Genomic DNA, 17,933 nt, shown 5'->3' with positions numbered 1-17,933 from the left:
ACGGGAAATCAAGAAGGTCAGTCTAAAAAGGAGCCAGAAAAGGATTCCTTATTTGGCTTTGAGGGAAGTATTCTACTTCTGATATCATAGATACAATACAATAATTCAATACAATGACATGGCAAAACAGAGACCGAGGGCCCTAATTTGAATGATGAATTGAAGTCTAACTAAAACTAATTTAATAACTAGAAAAAAAATAAACTAAAACTAATTTAATAACTAGAAAAAAAAATTGGCTAATTAACACCATGGGCAAGACAAAGGTTCATGAGTCAACTCAATACTCCCCTATGCCACACAATAGCTCTATCATTCATGCTCTTTTTTTTGACAGATTTTTCACTTCTCCTTAAATTGAGATTAGGGTCCATAGAAGTACATTTATAGAAACAAAAAAACACACGTAACACAAGTAAACAGGAACAAAACAGGACAGTTTTGTCATTAAGTAATATTTATTTCCAAAAGGCACTCACTACATTGAACGTAATGGTTGCACATGTTATACTGTGAACAACTTCCATTTACTGAGCATGTGCGGTCCAATGAATTAGCTTTGGACATGGACATTTAGAAAAAGCGAATTATCTGAAGCGTGTGGTGGTACAATCAATACCAGACCATAATAATATATTTGCACAATAGCATGCTTTTTATTTCCTTGACTCATAGTTTTCAATGCTTTAGTTAGTTTTTTTTTCTTCATTATTTTATCATGAACATTTAAAGTCCTTTTCTGCATTCACAAATATGCCATTGGTGCACCCAATTCATTGCAAACAAGAGGAATACAAAGAACATGTAAAGCTTTAAGGTGATTGTGCAGGGTTCAAAATGGGTAAAGGAGTCAATATTAACCCAAGTTTAGTTTCCTTAGGGCTCGTCAATGTATACAATCTGCTTGACTCTTAACAAGAGAGTAATGGATCACACATACTGTACTTCAAACATATTCTCTCTCGCTCTCTCTCTCTCACACACACACACACACAGATAAAACATACACACACACACACACTATCTCTCACACATATAAACCGTATACATCCGAGAGATCATCACAACTTCAACAGCACACTTGCCATAAACAAGTCAGACAAGACAGGTGTCAGGACTACTCTATGGGACACGTTAATCACACGCAATAGAGATGCCAGCCAAATGTGTGTTCACATCAAATACCAGAATGACCAAATTACCAAATACCAAATTTGTCACCTCCGAAAAGCATAATCATATCCTTTTCCCCCATCCAATCCTCTTTGCAAATTGTGTAACATGTCTCAGCATTAAATCGTAACCATCCCTTCATTTCAGATTTCCACTATGGCTTTTCTTCCAACCCATTGTCAATGGCTCTCTTCTGAAACAGGTTAAGAGTGCAACCAGCGTCCCCAATAGATTCAAAGTGTAAATGCACCTCTCTTGATATGCAGTAATACAGTTGAGCAACACCAGTAGGACTACAAGCCCTGAGATATCGCCATTCATGGACATTAGAGTATTAATATGATCATTAATACACCATACTTTAGTAGACAACAGTATAGCTCATGCACATACATGTAGCTGTTTAGTACTTTGTTGGCTCCTCGTAGCTAAGGTTTTTAAAAGACGGTTTATACTTTCAGTTGATACTTTCAAAGTGAAAGCAGAGACATGCTCAGTGTCTTTAAGCAAGCAGTTCTTGTGACGTCATCCTTTGTTTATTCTTAGCAGCTTTTCCTTTTCACAAAAGGGCCGAGAAAGGAACAAGATGAACGAGATCAGCACTGACCGTGGAGGTCCGGTCACTGGCCAGTCGTAAACTGAAAGGAAATGGCGATCCGATCTGCTACAGTGTCATATTTGCTATTCTTGCTAGGCTTTTCTTGCTTCGTCACTGCGATCCTTTCTCACTATCTCACATTGCATTGGTCAGGCTCTTTCAGTGGCGATGACTCGTCTTTCCTTTCAGGTTCTCTTGCGATGTCTCGAAAGTTTGCTCCAGCTTTCTTTATCAAGTTGTCAGGGCACAGTGAATAGTTCAAGAAAACAGGCAAACAAGGATTCAGGATCTCGTCTCAGAGAGACAGCATGAGTGTAAGGCACATTTGGGTCGATATATTTAGTTTTAGTTGAGTTTCTTCCAAAGTGTTCCCCTCTGTGAGCATGCTCTCTCTCTCTCCTGTCTAAGGGTCCATCTGTAAATGCACCTCCTTGGCGGTCTCTTTCTCGCTCTCCTTCTCTTTGGTCTGCAGCATGACGAAGCCGTTCTGCGTCTTGGGGCTCTCGGCGAAGACGGACACGTTGGTCAGGCTCGTGTTGCACTCCTTGTCGGCGTCGTCCTCGGCCTCCTCGTCCTCCTTCTTGCCCCCCTCGCTGGCCGACGGGCTGCTGCAGCTGTACGCCTCGCAGGAGCGGCGCGCCTCGTCCGGGATGTTCTTCTTGAGCTCGTTGCGGTTGCGGCTGCGCCGCGCCAGACGCGTGACGGAGCTCAGCCGGTTGAAGATGTTGTCCTCGGAGCAGGCCTGGTCGGCGACGGAGACGCTGCGCGCGTGGTGGTGGTGGCCGTGGTGGTGGCTGTGGTGGTCGCCTAGCTCGGCGCGCAGCCGCAGGTTGTTGAGCTTGGTGTCGATGCTCTCCTGCGACGACGTCTTGAAGTGGTTGCCGTCCAGGCTGTTGAAGGCGGCGGCGCGGCGCTCGGGCGACAGCACGTCCAGCGAGTGGGCACGCTGGTCCAGGCCCAGCTGCCGGCGCTCCATGCTGCGGATGGTGGCGGCGCGCTGAAGCTTGTCGTGCACCTCCACGCTCAGGCGCCGCCGCGTCTCGCGCAGCTCCGCGCGCACGTTGGCCTTCCACTCGGCCGCGTGCGCCTTGATCTCCCCGACCTGAAACACCGAACATGCTCACGGTCAAATGATCATAAAACAACAGCCCTTTCCACCACATAAATGCCATGTGTAAGTGGTCACTTTATTTGTACTACTTACGCAACCAATATACTGCATACTATTCATAGTTCACTACACTTATACACTACAATTATATTGCTTTATATCACTGCTTGGTCAAATGTCAAAAGTGATAGTAGCAGTGGTATAAGCGGGATAATCAACTCCGCGCCGTGCGTTTTATAGGAAAATAATGCACTTATCGAAGTGTAAAGGCCCCTCTGCCTGTGGTGTCGGGACCTTGTTACCACTTCGAACGTGCATTATTTTCCTATAAAACGCACGGCACGTCGTTGATTATCCTTTACCTAATTTATCATTTTTATCGAGTGGACAGAGAATTAGCATATGCTTACTTTACTTAAATGACAAATAATCTTTCTGTGTAGTGGATGAAGCCCCACAAACAGTTGAAAAGAAAAGAGTCCTCCTACCTCTTCTTTAGTCTTCTTGGACAGGACCCGCAGCCAGTCGCCGATCATGCTCAGAACTGCGGCAAAATAAGCCAGTCCCACCAAGATCCAGAACCACACCAGAGGCTTGTACCATTTGCGATACTCGATCTTCCGGTCACCCCCTGAACGAAAACACACGAGCACCAGACACACGTTAGCGCTGTAGGCTTCGTCCTCATCCAGAAATAAAGAGGCTGTGTAGCTCTCACATGTACTGCACATTCTACAGTGCAGTCGTCTCCCTGGAGAAAGAAAGCTAATTTTCTCATACATGCTCTCAGCTGACGAGAGAAAAAAAAAAAAACACTATCTCCAAGGCTCAGACATGATCAGCCTGGAAAGGTCTGCAATAGCTTTAAGTGCTATAGTAAATAACAAGCCATTATCACTTTCCATTGCCGCGAGCGTTTCATGAGAGCTACCCTCATACAGCACGGCCGTGTAAAAAATGAAAGGGGCAATGCAATAGCGATACTGCATTGTGAAATATGTTCAGACTTCTTGACATAAATCATATAATTTTTTTAGCACCGAATCACAGCACTGGGTATGTCCTTTCCAAACCCCTATCTCATTCCTGCCATATTGCTTGAATAATTGATAAATGTATAAAACATAATACTATAATATTATAAACTATTGCATTTATTATTTATACCGAAATAACATTGTACGTTTGTAGCAATTCATTTAAAGGAATCTGTGTTCAAGTTCCTAGTAATCTGTGTTCAAGTATATGTAAGCAGTGCTCAGAATAAACATAAAAAAGGTCTTAGAAATAGCACATTGCATAACAGGACATCAAAGCATATTGCACATTTGAGTGATGTAGCGTGCAAATGTGGCTGAAACCTTAGTGCATACTCTACCTGCCACGTAATCGCCGATGCCAACAGTTGTCAGGGTGATGACAACAAAGTAGATGGCTTCAAGCGTCGTCCAGCCCTCGATGTGCTTGAAGATGACGGCCGGGATGGTGACGAAGAGGATGCACCCAGCCAGGATGAAGAGCAGCGTCGAGGCCACTCGGATCTTGGTCTGACTGATCTGGTTGTGCTTCCGCTGTAGACGGACATGACATGGGCAATAGGGACAGGCAGAGAGGGGTGGGGGCAAAGACGATGGGGCAAAGGGGATGATGGGGCAAGAAGAATGGGCAAGAGGGACAGGGAGAGAGGGGTGGGGGCAAAGACGATGGGGCAAAGGGGATGATGGGGCAAGAGGAATGGGCAAGAGGGACAGGGAGAGAGGGGTGGGGGCAAAGACGATGGGGCAAGAAGAATGGGCAAGAGGGACAGGGAGAGAGGGGTGGGGGCAAAGACGATGGGGCAAAGGGGATGATGGGGCAAGAAGAATGGGCAAGAGGGACAGGGAGAGAGGGGTGGGGGCAAAGACGATGGGGCAAAGGGGATGATGGGGCAAGAGGAATGGGCAAGAGGGACAGGGAGAGAGGGGTGGGGGCAAAGACGATGGGGCAAGAAGAATGGGCAAGAGGGACAGGGAGAGAGGGGTGGGGGCAAAGACGATGGGGCGAAGGGGATGATGGGGCAAGAAGAATGGGCAAGAGGGATGGGGCAAAATGAATGGGGCAGGAGAGAGGGGGGCAGAAGAGATGGGGCGAGATGAGGAGAGAAGGACGGGGCAGGAAGGATGTGGGTGGTCAGGTCGATCAGTGGGGGGGAGGGGGGGGGCAAAAACAAAAACAGAGTGATGCATCATTACTATGTAGAGGAGGACCAGCACAGAGCACTAGCTTTGAAGCCTCTCACACTCTCGCACCTCACCGAGTGACCACATGCGGCTTCGGTGAGGACAATCGTGACGGGGAAAGGCCACGCGCGCTCATCAAACCCCCCCGTTCTGGACCGCCCGACGGGCGGCTAAAGATGCATGATTAGCGCAGGCGAGGGACAGCGCAGTGAAAGCGGCCGCGCCAGCTGCCAGTGTGCGCGCGGACCGCGGCGGGTGACCACCGCACCGCCCTGGTGTTTTTCTGTTCGCCATGCCACCTGCATCAGCAGCAGGCCCCTCAACCAATCACGGGGAAGCCGTGTGGCCTTCCTCGTGAGTTATTACTGATGGATACACGTGAGAGGATGACCTTAACAAGCCACAGACTTGAGAGAGTGGCTGCACAGAGTGGCTGAATTCAACTAGAAATGACTCAGTATACGGAAATACATATTTATGTCTGTGTGAGAGGATAAACAAATCCCTATCATCAAATATACTGGATCATCTCGTCAAATAAATTAATCTCATTCATCACCTGACTTATATCTAAATATTCAATGTTAAGCGGTCAGAGAGAATTTGCAACTTGAAGTAGGGATGCTATGGAATGCTGACAGAGATCTATTTTAAATAAGCCCACTACTACAGTACAAGGATACTCCAGGATGGCTTTTACTTTATTTTTACTTCCTCATTTATGGATCCAACTCACCCGAAACATTTTCTCCACTTTGGCTATGCTCTTCACAAAAATAGTCCCGAGCTGATCACCCACTCCAGCAAGCAGGAATCCAAAGAGAGGGATCCCAAATATTGCATAGAGGATACAAAAGATCTTCCCACCCTCTGTGCTTGGGGCAATGTTGCCATAGCCTAGGAATAAACACAGGGGGAGGTTAGTGTCAGCGTTTCCATGGTTATAGTATCTTGTAGAAATGAGTTATTCACAAAGTTGACCTTTTCTTGAGAAACAAATGTAGGTCTTTAAGGAGAAAATAAACAATGTCAAGACCTCCATGAGAGGTAAAAGCAAAGCTGCTTTTGAAATCGAAATAAGTATAAATGTTAGCTTGCCAACTCATGCATTTTAACATGAAAAACAAATCCCACAAAGTTTAGTTAAACAAGTTAAACAAATTATTTGGCACGTGTAAACGCATTATAACTTTCATTATAAGCATCAAATAACTAATACATACATAATGCATTTGTGCTTAAGGGATTTAAGAGATTTATTTGATATCTTAAACTAGAGGACCCAAAAGGCTCTCATTACCATGAAGTCTTATTAAAAAGAGAAAACAGGCGGCTTATCACTTGGCTCTCTCTACCACATCATGCGAGTAGATATCATCCCTCCGCGAGACCCCAACAAAGCCTCTGAATGGACCACTTATCCCTGAGACTGATCAGAAATACCACTGACCCCCTGGGGGAGACGCTATGATGTCTTACTAGGCCTTTAATTGGAGGAGCATTTGTTGCTTCACAGCTAATCCTGTCTGTGCCTTTTGTCTGCGGCCAGCTAGATGTCAGCTCCAATTTGGGCTCTCTTCAGAAGCGTGCCATCAGCCTTTCTTTTCTTAACCGTCGTTCCCCTGGACGTGCCTTTGCCATCGGCGGCGAGAGGCTTCTCTCTCTCTGTAATCCATCAGGTTGAGCAGCGGGCCTCTCGGTCCGGAGGGGATTAGTGATTGTGGGCGCTTTGTTATCGTCCTGATGTGTGATCGATTCACTGATCTCCACGCAGTAGGGTGCGAGGGGGGAACAGAAACGCCAGAGGAGGTTGCCTCTGCTGCTGCCGCTGCTGAGCGAAGTGGCCCTGGTGTTGCTTAAGTGCTTTAATATCGCAGCAATCTACTTCAGTTGACTCAGGCGTCAGGATTTTAACCATAATGGAGCCCGTGCTGACGATTTTGCCTTTGAATTACCAGTGAGGCAATCTTGCAAAAGGTGAATTTTGTTTTTTAAATAGCGTTTCTATGCCTGCTGATGAAGAGCAAACACTGAGGTGCCAGTGCCTTGATATCACAAAATCTATTTCAGGCTACTGACACAATACAGTAATTTCCTGCATATAAGCCGCATTGTGTATAAGCCGCAGGATAGTGTTTTATGCCAGTTAAAAGAAACAAAACCATATGAACACCATATTAACTGCCCCCCTGTATTAACCTCATAGCGGAAGAAATTTAGCAAAATCAATGTATAGGCCGCGGCTAATAGTCTCGAAATTACGGTAATATAACCTGTGTTCATTCTATACCCGTAGGAACTGTTTTGGGAAAAAGGAGTTTTACTTCCACATTTTTTAGATGCCTACTGCTGTTGCACACCAACACTGACATTTAGAACATGTTTTGCTGATGTCACCAGATCTATGTAACTGGCTGAGGTGTCACAATGTCAACAATAACGTAGCCTGTGTTGTGAATCTGACCTTTGACCTGCTGGTGAAATAATACTGCAGTAGTCCAAAATATTCTTTATATTACATGTTTGCTGCTGTGTGAAGTTAAGCACTACTCGAGTGATGAGGGGCCAGGTTAAATAATAACACAGTGAATAAGGCTGGCAAAAGGAGGCAAACAAAATGTAATGTTCTTTTACTTTTTTGTTTCAGGATTTTCCCTCTGCAGCTTAACACAAGCTAACAGTAAAGTTGAGCAAATGGCTTGACGTCCAAGATTTCAACAATGAAAGAGCCTGTGTTGCCAATTTAACCTGGGAAGTAAAAGTGAAACAGCATTGCAAAACAGGAAAATTTATTTATTTCTATAATGAAGGAAATTAATCTTCCCTGGGCTGTAATTGTACTCTTAATGCGCCCGGTCCCTGAGACAATTGATTTCTCGCCATTTGTGAGTATCTTTTCTCATTCTGTTTGACTGATGGCTGCTGTGAAGTCGCGTGCGCTTGTGATCCAAGCCTCGTTTTTTTATCGTCGGAGAAAATTGATTTCTGGCCATACAGCGCATAGTCTCCATGTCTACTATTATGAGCCCGTGTGAAATAGAACCTCCAAATTTGCGGCGGGATTCAAATGGCTCAGATTTGATTTTGATGCATCGATATTACTACAGCAGACCCTGCCATGTCTCTGTGAGTGGGGCTTGTAGGTTTTTGCAGGTCAGGTTACCTATGGTTGTGATTACTGTTCCGGCAAAGAAGAAGGCGCTGCCCAAATCCCAGTGACTGTAGTTGTAGGAGGTTTTTCCGATGGGACTGACGCCACTGTTGGCAGCATCTATGGAGTGCTGGGGAGTGATGGAGAAACAGAGAGAGAGAGAGAGAGAGAGAGAGAGATTCATAATTAGACATTATGAGTCCATGATTATGAAGATGCATAATTTATCTGCTTTATATCATCACATAATTGCTTTTCCTCTCATTGTTTCATGAGCACTGCAATTACCGACACGTTTCGTGAACATGTATTAACTAAATGGCACATTCTCACAGCCTGAGAGACTCTCCACAACCGAGAAAGAGAGAGACAAGTGAGCCGTTTATTTTCACCCGTGCCCGTGCCACCTCTCACACTGGCTGACAGCGTGGCAGGCTCGAGTGCCCCCCTCTCTCTCCGTCGGATTTTTGATTCGCCCAAAACATACGGCCACTCGAGCTCGCGAAAAAAAACAACACGAGCGTCTCCTCCGACGACGACGGCTCCGATGAGTCATCGCGTCAGCCGCGCTAGCGCGAGGAGTGCCGACGGACGCGCAGACGGACGGACGGACGGACGGGCGCTTGGGTCGTGGCCAGCCTCTGACACGCCGCCGAGTTCTGCTGCGCCAGTCTGCCAGCCTCGCCTGCCCAGCGGGCCACCGGGGAGCAGATGGAGGAGCGGCGCGAGGGGCAACGGGACGCGGCGCAGGTGTGAGCGCTGGGTGTGTGTGTGTGTGTGTGTGCGTGTGTGATTGAGTGGATGTGTGGGAGGCTGAAGGGCAAGTAAACAAGGGCGAACTGAAGGAATCCATCAGTCTCCACTCGAGCCACGAGACAGCATCCATGCTGAGCTAACCGGTTGAAACTTCATGCAACTTCAAAACACTCGACTGGAATCGACTGATATTCTCACGAAAAAGTCTGGGATTCAACAAGCATAGGATCTGAAGATCTAGCGCTGTTAGTATCTCAAGTAATATTACTACTGTATGACTATATGAGTCTTAAAAACCTATTTAAACAATAAGGCTTCATAGCATGATTCGTCATGAGGGACAGATGGACCTGTTTCTATATTTGTAGACCACTAGCCACAGCTCTTGGCTTAGATGACCGTTCCTTTCAGACCAAAGAGCTGCCTGGTTAGTCTGTCTCAACATAATATCCTTGAGGTTTGAAATCCAAGATATCCTCCGTTAACTGGTGACTATGGCACTATATACTGTATCTAAATGAAACCTTTAAAAAAATGGCCATAGATAAGATGACCTCTGGAAATAGAATCAAGAGGAAATGTGTGTGATAAAGAGGCCATTTAGAATAGATTTGGATAGGTTGTGCTCCACGCACAGACAGATATCTTTAAATATATCTCTTCATACATATTAATAGCTGCAGAGGTCTGACAAGCATGACTAATCCTAACTAAAGATAAAAGGGAATACCTACGCAACCATAGAGACTGTGTGTGTGTGTGTGTGTGTGTGCGCGCATGGGTGTCTGTGCAAGTGTGTACTACATCTCACTGAGCTAAGCTTATCTTCATGTTTCAAAACACCACATCTGTACTCTCAAGAAAGTGTTGCATAAGACTGGAGAATAATAATAAGCTCTTCCCTATATTAATAGATCCAGTGATGTTGCAAGTCATGTTACTGTCAGGAGAGTGGAGCGAGATGCCTCCGAGCGCAAAACGTGTGACGTGACTCTCTCGTGTTCTTTTTGATTGAACATGTAAACAATCTGCCATCGCACCCACCTCCTAAAAACAGAATAATAACTTGGGAGGCGGCAACATGACGGACAGCGCTTCAGACACAACTCACTCCTCACTCCGACTCGGTGGCCGTAAAAGTGTGAGCGGACATTGCTGTCGTCGTCTTTTCCCGGAGGAATGCTGTTAATATGGGAGGGAGGGACAATAAATCTCGCCGCAGATGCCAGCCATAAGTGCTGGCGCGCGCCGTCCAATCCTGCCCGCTGTATTTCAGAGATTTCTCATCACCGCGGGGCCTTGCGGGCACAAGGCCAGGGGGTAATTTATCATCACCTCCTGGTTCCTGCCACTTCTCAAACATCATCCACCGTCGAGATGGATCAACAGTGCCTCCACAACACAATGGCACCGGTTAAAGACACTGTCACCGCGCGTGTGGATGCGGAATGGAACCGATGATGAAGATGATGATGGCGATGGCTGTGACACTAACGAGCTGAAATCCATCAAGGCCGATCAACAGTGTCTCCACGATTGCGTCGGTTAAATACACTGTCACCGCGCGGATGTGGAATGCGGCAGATGAGGATGACGATGGCGTGAAACAAACAAAAAAAAACACTGGAATGCGCATAGGTACGCAAAGGTGCTTCTGCTGCTGCTGGGTGATTTTAGCCAGCACTGCCGTTCCACACACACAACAAAACATAATGTGCTGCCCCCCCATCCAGAGCTGTATGGGAAACATACGGTCTCATTCACTTCCACTCAGGCGCGATAGCCATCTAATTTCCTCTGGCTTTTTTTTTTTGCTGCCCGCGCACAAACCGCGTGAACCGAACTGCTTTGCTGTTCAATCACATTCTTTTTTCTTTGAGCCCGGGCCGTGGGTTATGTAACGCCGCATTAGCGCAGAGTGGAGAGGAGTGCCAGCCGAGTCGAGCCGAGCCAAGCCAGCCGCCGCGCTCCAGCCAAACCAAACCCGTGTTCTCCATAACCGCCATGGGGGTCCAAGCGGCGAGCGGAGGACGAGGGGCACTGACTCAGCGCATCCTGACTCGCCCCGTACCTGAGTCACGGCTCGTGGGGTAGGGGGACGGGGGCGGGAGGGGTAATTAAGAATAACACCTCTGTGTGTTGGACATACAGTATAGGGCTGGGATGGACCCGTGGAGCAGCCTCCGCTCACAGCCTGGTCCTTTGTCCTTTGTCATTAGCCTCACGCGGCTCACACACCAACACGATGAGCTATAAAAACCAACCTGCCGCGTTGACCCTGCACACACACAGAGATACACCTTTATAAAAAGGAACGGTGACACTAACTGTGTTTGCTTGCAGTCTCATGAATGTGACTTTTCAATATGGAAGTTTGGACAACACTTCAACTTTAACAGTCTGTGTGTGTGTGTGTGTGTGTGTGTGTACTGTAAGTGTATATTTACGAGTGTATTTGTGAAGCAGACGGACAACAGTTATGTCAGCTCATTTCAGCGCCGCCCCTCGCACTTGACCTTTTCCCAAGTAGACGAACAGCTCAGCTGTTTACGCCCGAGTCACGATCACGGAGCTTGGGGACGACGACGTCTGCCATTCTCTCCCACCCCACCACACCACACCACACCATGGCACACCACACCACAAGGCACAGCACCGTCCCTCGTGAATAATTGATTCCCCAACAGATGCTCTGAAACTGTCTGTCGAAGATGTGGCTGATTAGCGCCGCATAATATCATGGAGCCCAGGAGAGCTACACACACACACACACACACACACACACACACACACACACACACACACACACACACAAGCAGAGGTGTCTATACACTCATCCAGGAGAGCCACTGGGGTGGGTGGATGTCTGCAGGGCAAAGCGTGGAGGGCTGAAAGTGAAGGAGCTTGGTGGAGAACCCTCACAGTGAACCTGTGTTGAAGGAGGACAGTGTGGCCGCATAGAGAATGAAAAACTATTAACAAATGTGTCATATTGTTTCAACCAAGTGAGTCATTGCATTCAAAAACTGCGCTCAAGTGTTCGTTAAGTGCGAGGGAGTTTCTGAGTGTGATTTTACGGGTGTTAATTTGACAAAGCCTGAGATGAGTTAAGAATAAACCCACATGGATTTATCTAGTGTACCAGAGTGCGGTTCTCTGAGCCGGATCAAATCCACAAAGATGGCACTGTACTGTAGCATTGTTCTTGTGACAACTGATAATGTACACAATGGCCCAATGCTTCAGTCCCTTTATTTCCCTTCTTCTAACAACATCTGTGTTCTACTTTATTCACCAGAATAAAAAAAAAAAACAAGAATAAAGAAACTCTGTCTTTTCCTTTGCCTCAAAACAACTTTGCTTTCACTAGCTTGAGACATGAATAAATGCCTGAAGGCTGTTCTGTCCCTCACACCGCTGCTTTGCCGTACTGGAGTCGATGTCTAGCACCTTTGAATAGCTGGGTGTCACCGTGGATGCTTTACGACGAGGCCAAAGCACCTCGGCCTTTGCACCAGCCAAATGCCAGGGCACCCATGTGCCCGTCAAATCCAAATCTACGGTTAGCGAGATGCTCCTGCATCAGGAGGTGCAGGAATTCAATTAGAATAGAATAGAATATATACTTTTTTGATCCCGCGAGGGAAATTCAGTTCTCTGCATTTAACCCAATTTAACCGAATTAGTGAACACACAGCACACAGTGAACACACAGTGAGGTGAATCACACAACCCAGCGCAGTGAGCTGCCTGCCCAACCAGCGGCGCTCGGGGAGCAGTGAGGGGTTAGGTGCCTTGCTCAAGGGCACTTCAGCCGTGGTGGACTGGTCGGGGATCGAACCGGCAACCCTCCGGCTACAAGTCCGATGCGCTAACCAGTACACCACGGCTGCCCCCAATTGGGCTCAGTTTACAAGCATTCCTTGTGCCCATAAAATAAGCTGTACTTTGTAATGAGCAGAGGGTGTAGTGTCAGTTTCAATGTCCGCACACCAAACACTGGGCGGGATATCATCACCAGGAGGTGACTGTTTAAGGGCCGATGGCACATCTTGACATAGTGCAAGCAGGTGCCCCGTGCCAGAGGAGAGCAAATCACGTTGAGAGGCCGAATGATGATGCATGAGCTATATGCAAACCGGCTAATTGAAAAAAGCACGGAACAATCTCATCAGGGATTCTCGCCAAGTAGTTAAAGTCTTGGATCGGGGCGCAGGCGCGCAAAGCAAAATCAATATCCGGACTTAATGAATCTCCCTTTTGTCTTGCCTCTCCCTGGCTCTCTCCCTGGCTTTCCCCCAAACCCAAGGGAGACCTGCTCCGTGTTCTGAAGTGGGGGGGGGGGAGGCAGAAATAGTCCGAGCTAATTCCCCCCCCCCCCCCCCCCCCCGCAACCCCTGCACCGCCCAGCGCTGTTGTTACTCAAAGGCGATGTTACGCAACAACAGCCGCCTCACCCACGGTCAAGTGTGACTAGTGATGAATGTCATGAAGCATCAGAGATTGAGGACAGCCGTCTGAGTGCCAGTCTTCGCCGTGGGCTAGTCACATGCTGGCTTGGTGCGAGAACTACACTGGCCACAAATACACACACACACACACACACACACACACCACACACACACATACGCTGGAGATTTCTGTGTGTGTGCATCCTCTGCCCAGGGGTCTTGCACTGAGGCGGGGTGGGCCCAACAGACAACTCAATGGGCCTGGCTAGACTTCTCGCCACTGTGTTTTTTTTTTTTTTTGATGTGGCTATTTTTGTCCCACGCCACTCAGTGCGCTTCAACCCAGCGCGTCCCGAGTCTTATTTTTATGCGAGGGGTGGAGAGAGAGTCTTGGATGTCGCCAAATCGATGTGCCTCTCGCGTTACTGCGGGACCTGAGATCCCACCCGGGACAAGAGAGAGACGGCGGCTGTGGTGGTGGTGGTGTGTGTGTGTGTGTGTGTGTGTGTGTGTGTGTGGGGGGGGGGGTGGAGAGAGAAGAGAGGACGGTGGGATTGTGGAGGTTACAGGATGAGAGCAGGTGTGTCTGTTTGGGGCAGGAGGGAAGAAGGGAGGGAGAAGAGAAGGGGGGAAAGGAGAGATAGAGGGTGGGATGGAGAAGGGCTTGGGGAGGTTAGAGGAGTGAGGGATGGAGGGAGAGAAGAAGAGAGGAGAGGTGGGAGGAGGAGAGAAGCTAGAGAGGGAGAGGAAAGGAAGAGAGGAGAAGAGGAGAAGAGAAAAGGAGTGGAGAAGCAAGGCAAGGGGAGGAAAAGAGGAAAGGAATAGAAGGAAGAGGAGAGGAGAAGAATAGAAGGAAGAGGGGAGGAGAGGAGAGGAGAGGAATAGAAGGAAGAGGAGAGGAGAGGAGAGGAGACTGTACCTTGATGAGAGCCTCCAGCTCGGCCGGCGTGACGCACGGGTGGTTCTGCAGGAAGGCAGCCTTCTCCATGGTGATGGTGTCCTTCTGGTTGCTCTCGAAGGGCTGCTCCAGCGCCCGGAACACCAGCCCGCCCGCCACCAGGTACAGCACCACCACCACGAACACGGCCAGCGCCGTCTTCCACTTCATGACGGTGAAGGTGGCCACGCCGTCGGCGCCCACCCCCTCCATGCTGGCCACCATGCTGGCCGGCCGCGACACCGACAGCCGCGGCACCGAGCAGCCCATGGGGTTCTGCATGGTGGCCACGCTGGCCTGGACCAGGCTGGACTGCAGCATGCTTGCCTGGACCTTTTTCGGCGGGACGAGGTTCGTCTGCACAGGCACTGAGGAGGGGGGATGACAGCGGGACAGGGAGAGGAGAGAGAGAAAGAGAGAGAGAGAGAGAGAGAGGGAGAGAAAGAGAGAGAGAGAGAGTACTGAGGACAAAGATATCACATTCATGGACGGACGCGCTCCAGTCCAAATGACCTACACCAAAAAAAAAGCATCCAAATCAACTCTGAAAACGCACGAGACACACAGCACCAGCCACTTGGAAAACCACCAAAACACACCTTACCTTAGAAGACCTGTTACTGTAACCAGCTCCCGGTATAAAGCGCTCTACACAGCTGTGCAGTTCTCCGATAACATCCCTGATCCCTAAGCACTTCACATGGCTCTTAACACTAATGGAGCTTTTTTGGACCTTCCCTCTCCCATCAGCACACGGCGAGCACGCCAGACAGCGATGACAGGTGATCCCGCTAATGAATTCGGCAGCCTTCATAAAACGCCATTAAAGTTCCCGAAGCAGTATACTTTCCCAGGGCGGAGCCGGGCTTGGCTGAAAGGCGGCGCGGGTCTTCCACCCGGCTCCACAAAAGGACACAACAACAACAACAATCCCGTTGGCTGAGGCTCAAGCGAAAGCTCCCTTCTGCATCCATCACACTGTTACACAAGCCCATGTAGTCTCCATCTTCACATGCCGCCGATGATAGAGGAAAACAGTGGAAGTCAGAAGAAACGCATCTGGCACCTGCTGTTTTGAACAGTGACTGCCTCTCTTTACATTGCTTTGCTCTTGTCATGAGGGGAGGTGATGCTAGGTAGGCTGGAGAAGGGATTTGATGTCACATTTCAAGGCATCTCCCCACCAGCGTGCCCTCAATCCTCCTGGGCATATCACATTCCACGACCTGTTGTCAGCCATTGGGCTTACACACTGTAGTGGCTGGTCAGTCGTGTAACAGGTACGGAGGGACCAAAGAGATGGTCTGAGGTGAGAAGCCTGAATTTTGAGCGTCTCAGGTTAAGAATCTGAAATTGCTTTTTTTTATGTTGCCCCATGTAATAACATGGCAGTCTCTCACAAGGTCACCTCACCATCCTTTGGTACCATATATCACCTATAGGAGGTATGAGCGTGTAACAGCCCATAGAACGTGCCTGACATGCTGGATGAAGTGGGGGTCTACCCCTGTGTTCCAACCATCACCCGATGAGGTAATACAACTTTAGACCACATTGCAATGCAGCAGCCTGCTTTGTTCATGTGACGCCTTAAATGAACGTCGAAATAATAAATGCCATCTGTTCGACGTTGAGTGATTATTCATCATGTACGATGAGGGACGCAGGGCACGTTATTTACACCAATCAAATCCAGGAAGTCGCGCCCGTGCACAGGAGTGACTAACAAACACCATGCGCCTGCCGCAATTTATTGGTGGGGAAACACCATCGTGAGAGGGGAAGACAGGAGTCGTGTGGTACACGTTGGTGTGAATGTTAATGAAGTGAAAGTGATGCCTGTCACAACGGTTGGCTGTGAATCGATGCCAATTCTTTGCAAATCAGAAATGACTGCAGACATAATAGGCTGTCAGCTGTTTTCTCGTAAATACTCTAATGACGTATAGATTATTGATTTTTTTTACTGGAAATTGTACAGGTTTGGCTAATTATGATATTTGAAAGGGCATGTTTGGAAAGACCATAAACGAGCGTGTGTGTGTCTCATTAAGAGTAACGTGGAGACACACTTCGTTGCTCACCACACGGTGTTACATCTGGAAACATCAGCTAATGTGAATAATAATCAACTTCACGACCAGCTCTGTAGCAATAAAGAGATGGTTTCCTGGTTGTATATTACATATGACTGTATAAGACAAAGCAACTTAGTGTCCACTTAATAATATCGCGGCAATCTCCAGTTCCCATTACGCATACTGATACCACGATAAAGCACACTAACCTGGTGGAGGGGTCCAGTTCCCTGGTTTTCTCGGGTTTTCCGTAGGGAATTTCATCCTCGGTGGTGTGTTGATTCAGGGAGTAAAATGTTGGTCTTTAAATCATATGGAATATTAATAAATATTGTCTGTACCCTGTAAACTGTCAAGTCGTCCTCCTCAATGCTTTCAGTCGAGACAGGGCGGTGAGCGGGAGTGAGCAAAACACAGCCACATCATCATCAGTCGTTCACGTTGTAGTAGTAACGGGAAGGAAAGGTACATGCCTGGACGAACTCTTATTGAGTTTTGCTTGATGCCCGCTAAAAACACCAGCATTAAGTACACCTCTTATTGCTCGTTGCACCATCGTCCGTCCATCCATCCATCCATCCACCCGGCAGTCCCTTTGTCTTAGTGAAAGGCAATAGGCACAGGGGTATACCCCGTAATCGGGAGACTGAGGGACCGGCGAACCCCTTACATGTTCACTAATAGTCTGTCCAACCGCCGCAATACAGCACGACTTCGGCGGACCAGATGGTTACACGATGGCACTGGGTCCAAAGATGCGCCTCTCACCTGCTTGCCAGCTCCATCCTGTATCGGTGATGCGCCAAGTGGAAGCGCAGCGCAAAAACACACGCAGCCAGCTTTAGAGCATCTCGTGCCATTCGAAGTTCAGCTAGGAGGAGTGGGCTAGTCTGCGCTAGTATTTTTGGTGGGCGCTGTTATGATCGTCGGCGTGTCCGTAGCCCGCCCCTGCAATATTACAGTAAGACAACTGTTGTCAACGCATGCACTAAGTGGATGAGACTGAACAGGCTGCAACATATACAGAATCACACAGTCTTAAACGTGGCCAGATGCGTTGCAATAACAGTCTTTGCGGACATCACAACCATTTACACATTAGATAATCACGACGCATGCTTTCTGTTTCGCTTCCCCATGACATGTGTCATGCGTCAACCATAATTGCCAGACTGAAAAAATCTATCAGCAACAAATGTAAAGAAATAGCTCTCTAATATGGTTTTGATTTGACTAATAAAACGCAGAATACATATGTGTGTGACTAACTTGGGATAAAACTGGTAGTGGCAGTAAGATATGTCTAGGCCTGTATTGCACGACACTAGATGAAATCATCGATGAAATTGAATTCATACAGCCCCACTGTCAGAAGACAGACTAGATCCTAACCCGGTCCCAAGGAACACATATTTGTGTTGTTGTTGTTGTTGTTGTTTTAATAATAAGGAATAATAAT

General features: G+C 47.9%; 1 protein-coding gene across 1 annotated transcript; it reads right to left on the bottom strand.

Moving 5' to 3' along the window:
* Positions 1-452: 452 nt before the first annotated feature.
* Positions 453-17,349, bottom strand: kcnk10a (potassium channel, subfamily K, member 10a). Its single transcript, XM_062550734.1, has 7 exons — positions 16,684-17,349; positions 14,379-14,764; positions 8,265-8,382; positions 5,838-5,998; positions 4,261-4,453; positions 3,371-3,513; positions 453-2,873 (listed from the first exon to the last, which is right to left on the bottom strand). The coding sequence occupies exons 1-7, from the start codon at positions 16,736-16,738 to the stop codon at positions 2,175-2,177; spliced, it is 1,755 nt and encodes a 584-aa protein (XP_062406718.1). The 5' UTR covers positions 16,739-17,349; the 3' UTR covers positions 453-2,174.
* Positions 17,350-17,933: the final 584 nt, after the last annotated feature.

Source organism: Sardina pilchardus, chromosome 12 (genome assembly GCF_963854185.1).
Source record: "Sardina pilchardus chromosome 12, fSarPil1.1, whole genome shotgun sequence".
Lineage (NCBI taxonomy): Eukaryota > Metazoa > Chordata > Actinopteri > Clupeiformes > Clupeidae > Sardina > Sardina pilchardus.
The sequence above is the reverse complement of the archived record's forward strand: the minus strand, read 5'-3'. Positions and strand labels throughout refer to the sequence as shown.